The sequence below is a fragment of the Fopius arisanus genome, unplaced genomic scaffold (genome assembly GCF_000806365.1).
Source record: "Fopius arisanus strain USDA-PBARC FA_bdor unplaced genomic scaffold, ASM80636v1 scaffold00058, whole genome shotgun sequence".
Lineage (NCBI taxonomy): Eukaryota > Metazoa > Arthropoda > Insecta > Hymenoptera > Braconidae > Fopius > Fopius arisanus.
Window position 1 is genome coordinate 215,390 of NW_011887797.1, and position 20,958 is coordinate 236,347.

The window sequence follows — 20,958 nt, forward strand, 5'->3', positions numbered from 1 at the left end:
GGGGGGGGGGAGAGAGAAAAAAACAACGACGAGAGACAGGGAAAAATCTTCTCATATGTCGTCTGTATACTGTCCTGTCAAGCTGCCTCACCTGTCCAAAAAACATTCTGTTCAGCGACATATTTTTCTGATAGGAGTCCCTCGTTTTACACGATAAACGGTACAAAAGTAGCTTCTATCGCTGCTGTCTTTATATCTCGGACAAAAAAATTTCCACCGACATCTTGACCTGTGTAATCCCAACTGATATTGAGAATTGCCAACCGAGCGTTTTTCATGTTCCATTGCATGTCTGATAATACCAAATATAGCATTTCCTTTATCATTAATGCTCATTAATTAATATTTTCGGATGGATAGATGAAGAACTTCTTAAAATTTCAGAGATAAAGTTATCTGAATTTTTCATTATATGAATTAAAATTCCAGTGCAATTAGGAAATGTTTTTAAATTTCTCATTTAATGTGAAAGTTCCCAAAAAATGGATTATTCGTCTTAAATAATAATGAATTTTTCAGTGAAAGCTTGAATTTTTAATTTTTACAGCTCATCAGTGTACGTCCGCCTAAAAATTGAGAACTACCAGAATATTCAAAAAATTCAAATATAATTTTTCCACAGTGCGGATGGAAATGGCAATAAACCAAAGCATTCATATTAGTAGCATTAATTCACGTGAATACCACGCAATGCACTCATTTGCTAATGTTGTTTTAATCCACTCTTTTAAAAATATAAAATTCTAAAATTTGCCATTAATTTCTCCCTCAATGATATCGAAATTATCGTACTCCATCGAGATAAACACCACGTGCACCTGTTCACCTAAATCTGGATTAATTCAAATAATTTTTCCGACACATCGTTGATGGTTTAAAATTAATAAAATACCAGAGACCGACGTTAATCATTCCGGTACAGGAAAAAAATGGTAAATTGCGGATTCAACGAATACAATTCACCCGCTCCGAAGCAAAATAATAATTGGCCCGATGATCGATATAAAGAGAAAGTTTCCGAACTACTCTCAACTGCTTGACTGCGATCGCCCATTAAATTAATTCAATTATTAATGAAACGTTTCAATTGGGCCCTCCGTAAAATCAATATCAAACTGCTTTCGTAATCAGAACTTTAAAAGTTTCCACTTTAATTCGCAATGAGCCGATAATGAAAGAAATATAGATATACCGTCGAAAGTTGGAAGCCGTGAAAATATCCTGATAGAAAAAGAAGAGAGGGAATCGATCTCAAAATATCTCGAATGAGCCTATAAGTGTAAGACCGTTTGACCAAACCGAAGCGCCACCACGTCGTCGTGTGCAAATTTCGCTTTTTTCAATATTACTTCTCTATCGAGAGATACTCAACATTGAAATTGTTAACAATATTTATAAAAATGGAAAATTGTCCAACAATATTTAGTCCCGGATATTTCCCAAACCGACGGTGACAAAAATAAAAGTTACATCGTCAGAAAAAGCTCTTTTAATTTCAAACGAATCCGAACGAATGCAGACGACCTCCTCCACTCAACTACAGGCCGGAAATTCATGATTATTCCGCATGTAATCGATTTTTTCCAGCGCGACTAGCGGCGATGAAGAAGGAGTTGAGGATAGTATTTTGCATAAAAAGTATACTCTAAAATATGCAAGTAAATGCATTAGAGAATTTATCTAACAGCTTCAGAAATGACTAATACATTATGAGGCACGTGTAATGGTTGGAAAAGCTGATTACACCTGATCTCCCGAGTATATCCTTTTTTTACGATGGATCAACATGAAATGGAACATCATTTATGTCCATCTTATTCCTCGACGAGCCATATTTTTATGTTCCATCTAGACCCCGAGGTAATCGCTCCAAAGAGAGAAAAATAAACGAGAAAAAAAAAGCTGCATTTATTTTGGCCACTATCACTTGTGATGACGGCGCAGCTTTCCGAGACCGTTGATACTTTTCACGCTTCACCGGAGCTTTTCGGCTATACTCTGGTGAGCGGGTTGAGTATTCCAAGGTACATGGGCTCTGCGAATCCGTTACGCTCCAAAAGGTCCTTTGTTCCGAATGTTTATCGTTCGGACCCAACCGGCGATCCAACCTGTATCGTTCGTGTTCACCGATGAAAAGCTTCATCTTTTCTAATATGAAAATACGACACACTCCATGAGCATGAAAATAATATTCCGGACAAATTGAATCAACCAATCGCCATCAAATCATTCCGTTCGATTTTTTATGTAAATTCGTCACAGGGAGGTTCGGTCTTCTTGAAAATTCCACAAACTTGAGTTTTTCATGTTAATAAACATTTTTTTTTTCAATTAAAGCTTGATTTTTCATTTTAATCATATTCACTATCAAATATAATTGAATTTAATTGGATTTCTTGATGGAAACGCTCCGAGATAATTCTTTATTGGCAATTCAAAATTTTGTAAATGAATCAATGGAAATTGTGGAATTTAATCGAAATATTATTGAATTATTGTTAAAGTATCATTCAATTATTTAGTGCAATTTAATATTAAAGCTTCCTTTAGTAGCAAAAAGTTAAAAAATTTTATTTTCGCATATCTACGATATTTGGAATTAAATTTGAATTTCCAATTGAATTTGCAATTGAATTTGAATAGGTCTATCCTTTTTTTCATGAGCTATGAAAAAAATCTTGTGAGAGTAAATTCTCGATTATCCAATCTGTCCACCCACACAATAAAGAAGATTATTATCGCTCGGAGGGGATGAGAGTTACCGCGGGGAAAAATGGCAAAGGTTGAAAACTAGAAGAATCAAACGTCTTTATTATAGGTGTATGTCGGAAAATGCATTAATCTTGGGCTAGACGTCTTTCAACCAAGAAAGCCTGGATGAATGAAAGAGAAAGGAACGTCCAGTGAGTAAGAGTTTCTCCACCCACGCCATTAGTGCTGCTCACCATAAAAATTCGAAAGATGTGAGGAGCTGAGCAGGGGGCTGACTGAAATCATGGAGTGAGGTTAATAAGAAGAAAACCTAAGTGGCTTCTCCACTTATACTTTGACCCTATATGCCCTACGATTTTGGTATTTATTGAGACCCCCCATTAGAGAAAAATCTTCCACCAGTGGATCGTCCATCCTCTCTCCATGACCATCAAAAGATTTTCACATCTTCAACCGTCATACCATTTCGCAAACCTTCCTGATACCTCCTACTGATCCTATTTCAACAACTAGAACTTCTCCAGATTCTCGTTAAAAAGTACAAGAGGATTCTTCAACTGGTACTTTCCAGTGGTCTCGGCATTCACTCGCCACGAGTATGAAAAATACCCGTAATGAATGATCAACAAACTTTTTCATGAAATTACCTTTTGTATCTTCGAATGTGTAACGGGACTTGCAGACTTGTTGAAATTGTGATAAATATTCACTAGAAATTCACTAGAAAGTCTATTTGCCCAATTGGAATTGTTCCTCAGCTTTATGTACTATTGATTCCAATTACTTGCAAAAATTCCGAAATTGCCTAGACAATGACAACATCAGGATAATTAAATAAAAATAATTTAAGCGACGACGTAGACGTCGACATAATCCAGATGTTGATCGAAATGCTCAAGACAGCAAACAAACGAAATTGTTATTTTGCGGAATTCTCAACAATATACTTCAAACAACCGAATTGAATCGCTGAAAATGCTCCATACCGCGGTATTCCAATGAATATATACATCAAAAAGCTGAGCTCACATAGTCTCAGGGCATTCATGTATATCTAAATCCAGCCATATATTCTAAATGAAAGAGGACCAAGCACATCTGTTTTTATATGCAAAACTGGCGTTGGTGGTATCCTCGAAGCATCCACGCGATATTTTTTCGCATAACGGCAACATTATGCGACATCTGGCAAGATCATCTAGAGAACAGACGTAGCACTAAAACGCGTTTCTTTTGGAGAAGGTACCCCGGAATTTGTATCCGTAGAGTATGTAGTAAACATAAGTCGGATTATATGGGTACACAGTGGACAGAAAAAATTCAACATCCTTGCAAGTCCTCATTTTCCGTGATATTTCAATTACTAGAATTTTCACAACACAGTTAAATTAACAAATTAATTAAATTTATTCATTATGTTAAATTAATAAATTACTCTTAATTCTTTTAAATAATTCCGATAATGTTCAATTCTCAAGCACATGGCACTGAAAATTCGTGAATTGTTGAAAATTGAAGGATTGACTTTCCTAAATTTTCAATATATTTAAATATTGTTTAACATGAAAATTTCAATTTTCTTGAATTTTCAAGACATGAGAAATTTGAGGAGCGTTTTTGATTGGAGTTGAATGGAATTTCATATAATTAGAACTTGAAATGACTGTGGCCGAAATTTCAGGAAACTTTAACAGTGGAAAGAAGAATCTAACGAAAATGAAGGATTCATCGGAATAATCTATTCCAGTGTGTATGGAGAAAAATTCTTTCATCTCCTGGTGCAATGCACACCTGGTACTTTTGGCTCAAACATACTTGTATAATTCATAGGTAAATTCGAGTTTAATCCGGCTTTGGTGCATACGAAACTGTATGTTGGCCGGCTGAAAGTTATGAGACTCCCACGTGTGGTTCACTACTATAGTAGCGGTTACGTGAAGTTATTAGCTGTAGGCTTCGTCAAATCCGTCGACCATTCAGCTGACACAAATCGCTTTTCTTTCACTGTTGGAGAATTACCGCCAATGCCCCAGTTAATTCCACCGTTCCAGTTTAACCTATCCCATCGATTTTTAATAAACAGCGAACACTAAATTACGGTATACGTTAAGCTGACCAATTACTCGATATTCAATAGAAATTCGAACTTCGTAATTAGATGAATTGAATGAAGAAATACCTGAACAAGGATATTATCGTGATCAGAGCTTGAGGAATCTTTCAACTTGCAGACAAAATTATCTCAGGGAAAAATATCAGAATAAGAATAATTGGACGAATAGGTAGTTGAATGTAGTTGTAACCATAAATTTCTGGACGCCTGCGTTATATTTGGTTCATTCATTAAATATCCGGCATTAAAGGTTGTTAGTAATTTTCATGAAAATATAACTTCCGAACTAGTAGTGATAAAAATAAAAGGTAAACAGACCGGAAAAGCCCATTTAATATGCATGAAGTTTACGATGAAGTCAAATGAATAAATGAAAATAAACATAGATGGTGAAAAATAATATTCGTACCGATCTCTATTTGAAAGGAATGCAAAAGTTAAAAGTAGTAATGGCTGAACGAAAAATCTTCTGACTCTAATTTTTTTTTTGAACTGTGTATATTGTTGCCTGAGCCACTACAATTCCAGGTGTACTCGATATTTTCAATGCAGGTAGCTGTGGATAATACTGAGGGCTCTTAACACGCTTCCACCACCCTCCACTGGTTCCGTATCAAAAGACAACAATCGAGCTCGGCTGTCTACAGTGGCTTTCGTGACTATGCATTCTCATCGGTTTTTTTCCTCACCTCTTCCGCTCTTTTCATCAAAATGAACTTTATCATTCATTGAAAATATACACTCGGGTAAAAAACTACCTCCGCCGACCTCAATCTTCCAAAAAACTTCATACTTTATAAACACTTGATTGAAAATTTCATAATAATTTCGTCCCCATGTCTTTCTAATTTCCAATAACAGGAGTTTGGAATTCTACATCATAAAAAACCAAAAAAAATTGGGTTTTCTTTTCAACAGTCATTGATAAATTCCACTGATTATTTTTTCAACCCAAATTTCCGTTAACAGGATTGGCCCATTCGACATCACGTGGTACCAAGGTATTATACTGATAATTGTTTTATAATTTTGCCTGGTAGTTCCTATATATAAGAAACAAAATAATATCCGGTCCAATTAACCCCAGATGTCAATGACAGATTTAATTCGACCCCTTAATTTGAATTAAAATATATTTGTTTTGAAAATAAAATTTGTATTTGACAACTGTGAGGTTCGTCTCATGGGCCAATTCTGTTAACCGAAACTTGGATTGAAAAAATAATCCGACGAATACCGCTCGAGCTTCAAAATTAATCGCGTATTTCCCTCAAGGTTCCCTGCAAACAAACAAAGTCGTCAAGTTTTTCAGGATTTCAGGTTTTTCATTTTTATACCTGAAAGTCTTGACTCTTTCATTTGTTTGCAACGAACCTATCGGGAAATACTCGATAATTTTGAAGCTCTCGTGGTATTACAACTGATAAAATCTATCCTAAGATTTTTTATTTCTCCAATACTTCAATGACATCCCAAACTTTGAAACACTAGGAAAATAATTCCCCAATTGTCATAGCACTATAAATATTCAAAATCAAGTTACATTTGCAGTTTCTGTCAATGTCTCTCCAATTGCTTCATAAGAAATGATAGAAAGGAGAAAATAACGTGAAAGAGTGCACAGAGTGACAAAGTTTATTTACAATGACGAAAGAGAACTTTCTGGCGTCAATAAAACTCATTTCTTGAATGAAGAAAATGTTTATCTCGAACTTAAAGACTCCCTTTCTAATATCAAAGATTTTTTTTGCTCAACCAGTATGCAATCTCTCTCTCTCGTTGATGAAATAAAGTACAAGTCTATCGAGAATGAATTCCCGATTATCCGACCCGTCCGCCCACACCATAAAGAATATTGTTATCGTTCCGAGAGGCTGGGATCTACTCGAAAAATTATAGCTGTTAAAAACCAGAAGAATCGAACCTCAATATCCATCTAAACCAGAGTGCCCTAGGCCTTGCTTTCTTTCCGCTAACAAATACTGAATGAACAGAAACGCACATAAAAAAATACTAAAAAAAAATATAAGATTGTCACGAGATAATTATTGAAGCTTACGACTTAATATGAAAATGCGCTCAAGGCTTTCAACACGGAAAACATTAAAAGCCCTTAACCCGAATGCCCCGTGGAATGAGTAAACGATGCCATTCTCATGTTTATCCCCAGTAAAATGTTCGCTTGAGACATGCGATTGAAATAAATTTGGCAGTCCAAGCTGTTGAGTAGAAATAAAAAGGAGAGAGCAAAATTTGCCATGAAAAGTACCAGAATTTTCCATAAATTATTATGAAGCAGCAGTAAAATTACAGTGGCCTGTGGTTGGTGTTATTGATGGTTATTGATGCCAAAGGAATTTCTGTTTTTACCCTAACCCACACGCCAAACATATATCAAAGTACAGGGAGGGGCTATGAATGCTAATATATCAAGGGAAGAAGCTTATACACCAGCATTGGCTGAATTATTTAAATTTTATAACAATTTCCTGTTTCTGCGTGCTACTTCGACGTATTTTGGATCGAGGTAATTTTTGGATGCAATTTGCTGCCGGGAGACTAGACAATGATTACCATGTTGATTAAGCAATATTGATCATGCCGTTGACAATAATTAGTCCATCGTACAATCGCCCAAGTACATGGTTAACTGCCACTCAGGCTTGGACAGACTGAGACACATTTGGATGGGCAGTTTGTGGTACAGGAGAAACTGCATTTACTATGGCCTCTAACAGGGACATTAATACCGAGGTAAGACGACACGACGTAGTCGTTTTCCCATGGGACCTTTGGTAGTCGACCTTAGCCAGCAGACTGACATAAATGGAAGGTGGATTACGAGCTGGTTCTCACGTATCCTGCACTCTCACAATAAATAGAATTTAGGGCTTCCTTCATTTTTAATGCAGTCTGCAAATGACAAATGCACTAAATCGAAAACTTGAAGAAAAAATATCTGACAAACGTTTTTTATAGTCGTGGGAGAGGAAATATGAGGCGCTAAATGTTGCTTTTTAATTTAAACAATTTCAGGAGATTTTAATGCAAGTCACGATCAATATATTATATTTGGCTTATTTTTTAGTTTTTGTGAAATTTGTCACGAACAGATTAGGATTGGTCATCACCTCAGGGGGTGCTGCCTACTGATAACAATTGTTAATTTTTTATCAATGAATCCAATGAAAATCACAAATTGTATCACAAATGAGCTGTCGATAATTTAATCTTGCTTGTGTAAATTTAGGCCAGTCGTTGCGTGATGAACATTTGTTGAATAATAATGTTAATTTTGTTAATAATTATAATGATTTTTCAGGTGGAAGGAAAATGATTGAAAATATAAATTTTTGGAATTCTCGTGATTGAAGAATTAAATATTCTGTTATATTTCTTATCGGGTCATCGGGTAATCGATAAAATACTTGATTTTTCCATTCAATTATTCGGTAGTAGTTATAAGAAGTCAAAAAAAAGTTCAATCGAATTATTGACTTTTATCTCAATCTCACTAAAAACTCGTGAACGTCGTGAATTCTGTATGAAATTTCGTTTTTTATAACCCGTTTTGCAGAATTACTCCTATATTTCACGTTCCTTTAATTGCATGAGAAACAATAATTTTTTTCCAAGAACTAAATTTTACCGCTTCCCTTTCCGATTCCGTGAGTAATTTCTCCGCCATTTTCATGGTAATTCTTCTGACATTTGGGTTTCCAGATAATTCATTCCCGAAGGAAAACGGCCAGCGATTAGAGGTGTTAGGCAAATGCCACTAATGCTGATAATTCATTCATCAATTACCACGATATCGCCACGGATTTCAAAGTCATTGACGTACAGAAGATAATATTTGATAAAATTGCGTTCTTCCTCTGGCGTTTAATTTCTGCCGTACGTCAAACCCAACGACGACAAATTGCAAACGATAAATCGTCGTCTGCCGGCGCTTATGCAATGCGATTAATCATGCACTTCAACCGAGTCAAGTTGCCCAAGGTGGAGAGGGAGAAAACTAGAAAAAAAAGGGGTTTGGGGTGAGTGAAAGAGAGAATGAGCGGACAAATGAGAGGTAAATCTTTCTGGGATTGCAGTCATGATTGTGGTCGGTTATAGCCAATTATAATAACGATCGAGGTCTCAGGTAAGGGTAATGATTCTGCTTACAAAATTCTCAGTGCATGAAAAAATATGTGGGATTGGCTTATCAAGTAATTATTTAATTAATTCATATTTTATTACTAAATCTGATCATTTTCACGATGATTAAAAAAATTTAAACTAATACAGTATTTTTAGATATAATTATAAATTCAAATGACATCGTCACTGAAATGCATTTGTATCTTGATTTTTTTTTGATTTTTCACGAGTTTGTTATTGATTTTTCGTTATATAAATGGATGGAATTGATTTTTAATTCCGAAGATTTCCGGGGATTGCAATACAAATGAAAAATTACTGGGGTTGAAGCCTCAAGATGAGACATTTAAAACTAATATATAGGTCAGGGATTTCTCTCATCTACGATGAACAGTCGTCATTGTGAGAGTTATAATGGGAATGGATTGTACACGACGAGAATCGGATGTTAAAGTGAAACATTGAATCACGCGGATGGTTACATATCCCATACACTTCCTCCCCCTGGAAACACCAGAAAGTTGCGGTGAGTGACGACCCCTAGTTGGTATTCAAAATCACCGCAAATTCCGTACGCGTTTGGAATTGATGGTTGTATGTCGTTATTTCAATATTCACGGCTGTATGCAATGGTCAATTTTAGTAACATGCGTTAAAGTGGATGAGAAGCTCTACCCTGTCTCCGTTTAAATTTAATCTCACCAATTACGGAAATTCGATTGAACGATTGGCTCGATAAGGATTTGTAGAAACAATGAAAATAACGAGAGAAACTTATATTACGAAAAACGGTGAATTGCCTTCATTTAGCCTAAACACTAGATAATTGCCTTAATTTTGCATAAGCAGAAGAGAAATGAAGGAAATGAGGAAAAACTTAAGTGGGGAGGGAAAATTATACGGGCTAGTCTGGGACGGAAAATAAATGTTGATCACTATCAAACTACGATTGGAGGGATGAGTCCAGACATCCTGGAGCTCGACTTGAACTACTTGCTCGGACCTCTGAGAGCCGCTTCACCAGTGAATGATAAAACCTACTACTAAATCAATATTTATCGTATGGTAATGAATATCCAACTATCTCAGAATAACTTATAACATCCAAAAATCCTAAAAACACAAATTTTCAATGTAAAACGGAAAATTTCCCGCCATATATAATTGAATTTTCAATACATCATGAGTACTTTCTCTGGCTTATCGCAGTTTCCATGCAATAATTAATTGAAAAATCAAATATTGCATCAACATCTCGATAATTTAAACAGCACTGTGGAATATTTGATCTTTGATGGAAAATCAATGTCCACGTGATTCTATGATTTGTAATAAATCACTGGAATAGACTAAGTTAAAATATTTTTTTTTCCTGAGTCTATTGTGATTAATTCAATCTATCATTATAAGAAATTTCCCGGGTTCTCCCATCCGCTAAAAAAATAACAGAATTCTTAATTTCCTGGAGGGTAAAAAAATTAAGGCTGGCAGAAAATTGCGGAGCGTTAATCGTAGCCATTGAATCAAACATAAACACCTCATTTCCGTCATCATCCACCGGGAGCAGAAATCCCCACGACATTTGCGACCCCAATATCACCGAGTCTGATCATATTACCGAAGTTGGTGAGCGAAGACGTAAATAAAGCTCATACTAAATTATCCTTGATAGGACAATCACGGTTGCCTGCAACGCCAAGGTGGTGAGACCAAGTGGAGCACAATAAAAGCGAATGAGATGAAGGTTAGAACGGGATTGGCTCGTACATTGAAGTACATATACCCATATAGTAGTGAGACCGAAGGTCCCGTGGGACAACAGGACGTTCATACATATTCATGGAGATTCATGAACGCAATGCCCACCCCCGTTCCCCCACCGATCTTGGCTTTCTCAGCTGTCGTATTCAACCCTTCTATCATTTGCCCTTGGCCCTATGCCACCATCACCTGTTCTCCATCTGTTTTTTTTTTCAAAAACATTTTATTTCACACCGCAATCACGCACCTTCTGCGCGATGCATACAACGCAAGGAATTGTCTCATTTGCACTGAGAAAAAAAAATTCTAGCCTGCAGTAGAGTATCTTGCCTCCAAATAACATGAAATTATCTAAATTTTATTTTTTAATTTGAATAAATCAGATTGGTTGGAAAATTTACATATCAAGGGGGATCAAAAAATATTTCTGCCAAATTATTGGTTATGAAGCTCTAGTCGAAAATTTGGAGTAAAACGGTCTACAATTATGTGGAGAAAATGATTTCTTGCCGTACATTCTAGGTTGTATGTAATGTGAATAAAAGAAGATGATGCCAAATCATTTTCTAATCTGAAGTAAATGAGATAGAGTTTAATATTTGCGAGATTCGAGAAAGTGTTCTTTGACTTTCGAGAAGTTTTCGCTTTCTAAGCTTACTACATTTCTTTGGTGTTTTTAGTATCAATGAATAATTTTGATTGAACAATTATCCGCTGTGTTTATTTCCATCGGGTTCTATTTATCTTGAATCTTCGATTTCATTTGGATGAAATTGCCATTGCTCCACGCAAAAATATTAATTTGCTTTCCACAAATGTCGGGAGTATCGTTCCACTAGTAAATATACTTCGCAGAAGAACTTTTATTTGTCAGTGTGAGGAATATCTTTTGCCGTGCAAAGAGATTACCATTGTATTTATTTTATTCCATAACAATAATAATAATAATAATGATTATTCCCTACGCATCAATCTGTCGAATGGATTGTGGGAAAAATTTGATTTTGAAGAAATTATTCATTCTATATAATTCAACAAATCATCAAAACATCAACTACTTTCGAGTGAATATATTTGTTGATTTTCATGGTTTCCATGTATCGAAATCATATTCCCATTAATGAACTCTTCAGAAAACTGAGAATCATCAAAGAACTGAGGTCAATGTGAATCCATTCATATGTCATAGCCAATGTCGAATGATTTCCGCTCGTGCGCAGGCTAGTACTACGATCGAATTTCCCCAGGTTATTCGTGCATAGACAGAGGCCGACGCTTGCCTGGCACCGGAAGTGTACAACGGTGGCTGGCATCATTTCCGGCTACCACTGTTTAGTTTCCGTTGCTTCCGACAGCTATCTATATCACTATGTCACTGCACCCACGACTATCCACCGATTTCTGAAGAATTATAAATCAGGAGGACTAGAATTCTCGAGAGTCCCGTTGGATTTCTCATTCTTGCCTTGACTGCCTTGTCAAATCCATCATAAATACTAAGTTCCTAGATAGTGTTGTCCTCAGCTATCAATCATCCTCCAGAGGCCTCTAGATTTAAAAAAAATAATGGAACGCAGGGGAAATGTCATGCCATGAATGTTCAGTCAAAGATTGAGGAATATTTATCATAGAAACAAGACAGAACAACCGGAACAATTACTTAAAGACATGAGCCGGCTGACAGATGGGCGAATCGCCATCTCGCTGTGGATCGCGAAGGGTTTTGAAGATAGCGAACACATAGCAGCCGAGAAAAGCGGGAAAAATTAAAATATCGACCTGTGGCTTTTCGAAAGAGCCTAGAAAATCCGTAAATCGTCTTGGACATTCAATGCCGGTGGAATTGAAACTCTGAGAGCAATGATTTTTACGAAATTGAAAAAAAATCTGCCCATGAAATTTCAATTTCTGGCAACATTGCTCATCTGCGTATGCATTTGTATAAATAAATACGACATCTCTATGAGATTAAAATGCATTCATGGTATACAAGTGCCGATAGCAAGAAATTGTGTGTCGTAACGGCTCAGCCATCACCCCATGATATCGTTAAAATGTGATTGTTGTTGAAAAACATCTGCAAATTCATTTGCTTTCCCCACTTGTTTTTTTCGTAATTCTGTCTGACGACGCGCCAGACTCGTTGCGCTAGGTAACTTGTGAAAATTGGATTTCTCTTGGGTACCGTCAAGCAACTTTTTAGCGAAAATAAGTGCACCTTACTAGGTAGCTAGATGTACAACATGACAGCTGGGTTTAGTTACCGGGATAAGGAATTTTCGGTTTCCTTTCGCTGCCATATACAGGAAAAGCGCAAGGAACTTTAGCCTCCAAAACCCGTGGGCGCGTTTCCCCAAACTTGGGGAACAAAACAACTGGGAACACTTCGTTTCGCTTTCCGCCTCACTTAATTGACGAACTTTAGTCGTCACTATGTCACCGTTCTCTGAATTTTGAGGCGTTTACCAGTTGCGAACAGGAGAGGGGTCAGGATAGCTTTGCCACTTTGTTTCCAGCGGTCGCACTTGTATATTTCTTACATTCTAATTACTTGCTTGTTTGAGTTGAGAATAATTTGCTAAACACTTTTGTGATTAATATTCATGATCACTGTAGCCAACGTTAATTCGTAACAATTTACCCTTTGGATTTTCAACAGATAAAGTTGTAAGCCCCTGGCATGTAACTAGAACATCCTGATGAAAACAGCATTCGAGTTATTCTATTAAATTGAAGCAATCTCCATAGTTCCACTTGGCTTTCTAGCTCTAGAGGTTACCGCTGACTGTGGCCGCACTTCTCAGGCCGATTCATAATTGGAGTAACCCTGCATGGGTATTATTACTTCTACAATTGAGGCCTTAAATATTGTCCTATAACAAAGTTTGCAACCAACACACAATCCAATTGTTGATGGTATACGTAGTAAAGGGGTAAAGTTATCAAACTGAGTCATTTTAGACGATTCACCGATTTCAAATCATCTCAAACCACAATACCCCAACATCTGCCATATAAACAACCATCAAAGTCATGGCGGTGTGACTCCAACCAAGCACCACTGAAACATTCTGAATAGTAAAAGAATTCCCTTAACCCTTCTCAACTATCCAACATCACTATTTAATCGAGTGAAATTCCATGAATACTTAATGAATCATTTACAATGCTATCTCTTCGTTTTCAAAACATGTTTGCCAATTTTATCAAATAAACCAACTCCGGTGGACTGGCGTAGTGATTAAAGTCGTTGCCTCACAACGGATAGGTTCCAGATTCGATTCCTGACCGAGTAGAATGGTGAGACCTAACCAGCTTTAAAAAGTCCTGATCTATCGCCACATAGTCTCATGCGACTCGAAGCGATGTAAAATAAGCATTAAAAAAAAATAATTCCACTAATACAGCCTCCACTCATTTCTACCCTTTTAAAATTGTGAATTTTAAAGTCCGACATTCGTGAAACTCATAAAAATGTTCAATAAGTTTTCGAGGAATTCGATAAAAGCCGAAAGAAATGTCTGATCATTCGGTGGATAATCCACGTGCCTCTAAAATAAATGACATTCATCTGAGTAAGTAGTAGATATTCATCGATCTAATTTTAGCTATCCATTGCTCTGTTTTGTTTCTGGATACGTCAATCGTTTCCCTCTATTCCTGGATTTTTCCTTGGTTGTACAAATACACTCGGCTGAAGTTGTACGATGGAACAGACGAGTTTAAAACAACGTGGTATAGAACGAACCCTGGTAACAACTGAACAATATACTACCCTCTTCAGCGGGACTCTTATTTCTCCCCCATCAGTTCAGCGGGTTTTCGCTTCAGTCTCCATTTCGACCTCACAGCACATTCCAATACGATCCAATTATTTGCGGTACTTACAGCCTGCGCACGCTATTCTCTGTACAGTTCGTTTCACTTTTGGATGGATTCATTTGAAAATTCTCAAGAAGACCAACTCAAGGATACTAGCAAATATAAAGTACGTCAGCTCATATTTCAATTGATCCTCATTCAAACAAATAAAACTCTACTACAAAACTTATCATTTTGAAACGAGATCTTCAAATGGCCTGCGAAAAGACTGTTGAGGTGTATTCAATAAATTTTTTAGCATTAAATAAAACCGTTAGAGTCTAGTATTTTTCTCGGAGGCCTGAAACGAAAAGTACGTACGGATAATTGTTCCTTACATATGCAGCAATAGTAATTGCACCGAGATAAAATCGGTTTGTTCTTCGTGAGAATGGAGTTGATAAATCGATTTTTACGGCTTGAGTTTTTACTGAGACGGTCAAGTACTTAGTTTCGTCGTAAAGAGCTCATTTGAGGTACCATTTACGAGGTTTTATCATCACACTAATAACTCCACAACTTTGATAATTATTATCTCGTGCATTACCAAGTGAAAATGAATGAAAAAATTCAAGAATGTGAAGAAAGATGTCGTTTACTTAATCACCCTCATGAAAATAAGTAGAATTTTGCAAGGTTATTTTCTCGATTGATGCTCACCTTTTGTGCAAAATCAGGGAAATACTTAAGGCCATCAATGTTGTGTCAACATTCAACTGGCCATAATTACGGGCAAGCCATTTTCCACTTGCAATTCTCAAACTTCCCTTCATAAATCACTCCTCCGATGTTCGGTGCTCAGCAAATTTATTGTTGGTACCTCTGGCACTCGATTCATCAGCTGAGAACCAACTGACACATAGGAAGATGCCAGAAGTAAGTATGCCCACATCTGCAGCACCACTACTTGAGGAATATCAACGCTTTCATCCAGAGTCTCGGTGTTCTCTGACCTAACAGAATCAATATGCTGGATGATGCACGGTCTCACGTGCATTTGTGCTTTGCATACGTTATTTTGAAGGGTCGAATGGGGAAGGGCCAATGGAAGTTGAGCAGCGACCGGATACGAATGGGAGAATATTTGATGGGAGGATAAGTTCGTAGTGATTTGGATATTTGGATCATCGAATATTTGATATCGAAGAAAACCATTTCACCGTTCAATGTGATGCAGCAAAATTACACATATCCATTCTCCTCCAGACACTCAAAAGCTCATACCACATTCAAACTGACATCCAAGTGATCGTTAATCTTAATCGCCAGTATATTTTCAGAAGGCAGAATCCATTTTTTTTACGAACGATTAAATGACAATTGTCGGATACTTCACCGTTCTTGATTGATGCGCCATTCAATTCACATTTATGATAAATTGGGAACGGAATTATTCCACATTTTTTTCTTCAGAGCTTTCAGGAATTAGAGGATAATCCGCGGCAACTGATTCTCGAGAAGTGGCTAACTATTATAGAGGAGATCAATCTCGAAGAAGTTCGAAGAAACTCTACAATTTCTCAACAAAAAAAAACAATAAGTACGTGATCCATCAATCCAATGAATGAGAGAGGAATTTCACCGGAAATTTCTCTTCATTGGTCATCAACAGCTCCAAACTCCAAATCTCTTCAGACTCCATACTAAAATTTTAATGGATGCCCACAGCCAGAAAGTTGCGATACTTTAAAACTCGTAATTTATTCTACATAGAAGCTAGTACGACCTGTTCAGTTATCCTCTAATCATTCCCCATTGAATACCGCGAAAATTCATCAAAAATTGACCAATTCTCATTCGAAAAAAATCCCATTACTTCACATATTATTCTCTTCATTTCACTTTTATCTCTTGAGATTGTCCAAATGAGTGTCTTGAGAGGCGTGTGGTAGAAACAGCCCGGCATTATCGCTAATGAAATCAAGACCCTTTCTTGTGATGTCGGGCAATTAATGCGGTTTTACCCATGACCGAGAGCTAGACCGAAGTAGATAAACCGCTGCAGAAAGCTTAAGAAACAGGTACTCACTTTCAAAATGCCAGGGAGAAGCCCCGGGCAAATGGCTGAACGGCAACTGGACTGATAATTTCATGGCAATGTTGCATTGCTGGAAAGCGTACAAAATAACCGAAAATCTTCAACGGAATAGTTAAATACCACTGCCATCAGTGTCCCATCCATTTTGATAGAGCCACTTCTATGGAGTGATGCTAATTGGAACCCCGCTCTGGTTTACCAATGTACATCATGAGCTTCCAACGGAGGTGTAGCTTTAGACATCGTATTCAATTGCAACTTGATGCTGTACTCACTCCATTCATTTGGGAAAACTTACCTTTAGACTTAATTACTTGACGGGACACAGTTTGAATACAGAAATGTGAAAAGGGTTGCCTAAATCATGAACTGCCCAATATTCGGATCAATTCGCATATTCTCCGTCACTTCTACAAAAATCTGGCTCAAATTAACTATTCCCACAAATCGTTCCACTAATTTGAAAATAATATCGATGCACCGTGGAGCGGATGAATTTTTTAAAATAAAAGTGCACCTTCAAAGTTCGTCAGTGCACGCTCGAGTTAATTGAGCTAATCAGGTCTTGATGCAAAGCGAATTGGAATTTCGTGCTGAATATATGCAGACGTTTCAGAATTTCAGCCAGACGGTGGTTTTCAAACGCAGCCCCCCCCCCCTTCCCCCCGCGCGTAATCGTCTGAGTCGTTGGAAGGTATTCCGTTAATTAGGCCGATGGTTGGTGAATTATCCGCATCTGGTGCTAAGGGGATCAGTATAAAGTATTTTCCCACGTATTATCACTCTGTACTCAACGAATCTCAGTGGTGGGGAATAACTCTGACATTTGAGAGGTTCAGATTTTAACTGGGCACAATAATTATATATACCCAACAGTTATATCGTGTGTATAAAACACATGGGTAAAAATTTATTAGTATTTGAGATTCAAAGTTATCTGAATTTTCTATTATATGAGCTTGAATTTTTAACATCTTTATGGTGTCGCCATGTGGAATCGAAAATCGAATTGCCAGAATATTCGTAAGATTCAATGAGTCGCCAATGACGAATTGTTAAAAATTGAAATTTGTCTTTCGACACTTTTGTGGTAAATAATGGACTTCATTGAAAATTCAAAGAAGGTATGAAAATTTTATTTCAGCAAAAGCTAGAATTTTATGGAGAAGAATAAACGAGTTCTTTGACTGAAGTAAAGACATCGATGAAAAAAACTTAAACTGCAATATAACACAGATATTCTTTTAATGAACCTCTAAAAGGCATATTCCACTTTTAAACAATAGAATAATAGTTTTCACCAGTTGAAGTAAGTCGCAAAAATGTTATTTGCGAGAGAAAAACAATGGGACCTAAAGACACCGGGGGAAAAAAAAGCGAGAAAGACACGGAGAAAAGCGGTAAAGAAATTTAATCTCAGTTGAGTATAAAGAAAGGGTGGTGGAGGGGGGGGGGCAAGGTTGATGGAGAAAATACTTTAGACTAGGGAAGAAGGGCGGACATATTCTTTAAGAAAAGCGAGACCAATGGCCCATTCCCGAGGATATTACTGTTGGCCCTGGTTGAATACTCATGGATAAATTCTTTCATTCGACAGAGCGACTTATAACTGCTCTTCTTGAAAACGATCAGAGGATAAAACATATAGCCTGTATTGAGCGGAATGTTAAACAGCTATTTGACATTCCGCAGGGCTTTCACTGACACAGATTTTATGTTGCGATATAAACTCGAATGGAGAGGAACAAAAACCCAGATTCAGAATCTGAATGTTCTTATTCAATTTACCGAATTCAGAATTTAACGACAAGGGAAATTTTACCATTTTTAAAAAAATAATGTTTTGATAGTACTTCTCATGAGAAGAAATAATTGCAAATTGATGAGTCATTCGTACGGGGTTTCATAAAACTTCAACAAGTTGATTACATTGTCAGAGGAACATGAGTAAAATGACATAAATATTCCCTGAAATTTCAGACTGATATTTTTGAAGCCGTACAAAGCTCCCAAGTCGTTCATTAATGGCAACAATCTGCACAGCATCAGCACGGGGGTGTAGCAAAGGGTTTGAATTATTCACAAAAACATCAAAGGAAGATATAGAATATGATACACAGTACGACGTCTTGGAGCAAATCCATGGATATAAAGGTTGCTATTCACCTTCTCCAGGCATCTGGAGATACCTCAAATAGAGCACGACTGGTATTCACGACTTATTCGGAATGAAAAGCCAAATACCTCAATCATGAACTATTAGAAATGCATGAGGGATTGACCCTGGACATACCTCTTTGACTTTATCTCTCCGCTGTCGTACAACTGGATCCTTATCCTCTCCACCTTCGAGCAGGGGTAACACATCGGCTGGAGCTGGTGGAACTGTTTGTATAATCTCCTCATGTCGATTATGCGGAGCCCATGGTGCAGCACTGCTACTAGTACGAGCTTTAGATTCTACCGCAGTGTCTGGTTTCTCCAACGTTTTTTGTTGTTGATATTCTTCATCTATTTTGGCCTAAAATCATAGCAAGTGCTTCAATGAATTTTCATTGCTCCAGAAAATTGGAAAATATAATTTCATCAAAGATTGTATTTTTTCGATTTTAAATTAGAGGGACCTGTAGTCATCTCTCGATCTAATGTACAATTCCATGAACTTTTCAAATTCGGAAGAGACTGGACTATCTATTCTGCTCCCTAATGACCTAGTGTTCTCATTGAGATCTTCGTTGGTCTGTAGAAACTTCGACTTATCAATAAAGACACCCGAAGCCTGCGGAGAAGAGGCTTGATAAATCACCCAAGTTTAAACCTCTGGTACAAATAGATTAATTTGTCGCCACTCTGAGGTTCGGAGGGTGTAATACCCCGAGTGCCTGCCTCCATGCACAAAGGTTTCAATATCGATAACCATTTACACAGGTGTTACTGAGTCATCACACGGAGGTAATCACCGACGTTTGGTGTTGAGGTAGCACCTCCACTAGTAATCAACTGAGAACCATGAATAATCAATTTTGTTAATCAGAAATTGGCAAATATCTTCAGTTGTCTTTCAATAAGTCTATCAGTCATACAAAATAAACATCAAATCACGAATTATAACGATAAGAAAGTTTATCACGTGTAAACATCTTTAAAAAATACCTCAATGTCGTATTCGCGAAAGGAGATAATATGGCCAATTTCCTCGTTAGCTCTTTTGGAAATATCTCCGAAACTGAGGGAAACAATTAAATTTTCATAATGAAAATCATTTCCTGAAGCTTTCGATTCGGTTAACGTGAAATATATATCTCTAAAGATTATTTCCCTTACTGTCGAAGATATTTCTGAAGAATTCATCAAACAATTGAATTACATCTGCTTTTACTCCATCGCTATTGCTTTATCAACTTTCAATGGTACAAAAAAATCTCAAGTATCCATTATGCCCCCATTTTTCAATCTCTATAAAAATGCGTTGAATTATTTTTTGCATTTATTCACTCATTTATCTTACTGCGTGTTCCAGATTTTTAGCTTGGAAAACCTGATACTTTAGTTTGCTTCCACTAAAGCTATCACGAAATGTTTCAACAATGTTGGAACTTCTGGGGTATTATCCCCAAAAATAACCGAATAAAATAAAATCAGTGGGATAGTGACACGTGTAAGAGCGTCGACGCAATAGTGAGCGATCGAAACCATCTGGGCTAACCTGTAGCTTCTGTTTGTCCTCGATGATGTGAATATCCTCATCCCCAGCATTATTAGGACTTTCGAGGCCTATGTGAACGATGTTGACATGTCCACCAGGTCCATGAGGATCTTTGGAACCAGAATAACCATGTGGTGGAGCCGGTAGAAGTAAATCAGGTCCAGCTTTTTGGATTTTTTGATAAACCTCATAAACACTGTTATAAGCAGCACCCGTACTACGAAAGTCCGGTAGAAAGAAAAATGTACCGAAACACACTAAACTAAAAGTGAAAAACACAAGGACTATGAGGTACTTTTCTTTTGGACGAAATGAACGACGTGAGAACAGAGGCACTGGGACACCATTCACGAATCGGTGATAAGACGGAAGTAAAACACTGGCATTCGTCATTTCAAATGAAAGAAGGAGCACTTCAGATTTTCAATGAGATTCACTGTACACTAAACAAATCAACACGAGAGCACAAGTTTGTTGCTGTTTCTCTAGCCGTCATTCGCCATTACTGTTCAGTAGACGTACGTGTGAAAGGGACAAATCACTAACGCCATCCACAGGCTGATTTTGAAAACACCGAAATGCAAGTTGCATTGTTTTTTATTCAGAAAGTAAACAATGTAA

At 37.0% G+C, this 20,958-nt stretch overlaps 1 protein-coding gene across 1 annotated transcript in view; it reads right to left on the reverse strand.

Annotated features, from left to right (window-relative positions):
* The window catches only part of LOC105268486 (mannosyl-oligosaccharide 1,2-alpha-mannosidase IA), an 83,345-nt gene extending 62,491 nt beyond the window's left edge, over window positions 1-20,854 (reverse strand). The window contains exons 1-2 of the mRNA XM_011308085.1: window positions 20,338-20,854; window positions 18,925-19,152 (exon numbers count right to left, since the gene is read on the reverse strand). Coding sequence (XP_011306387.1) covers window positions 18,925-19,152; window positions 20,338-20,730 — 621 coding nt within the window. The 5' untranslated portion in view covers window positions 20,731-20,854. The remainder of the gene's footprint in view (window positions 1-18,924; window positions 19,153-20,337) is intronic.
* Window positions 20,855-20,958: the final 104 nt, after the last annotated feature.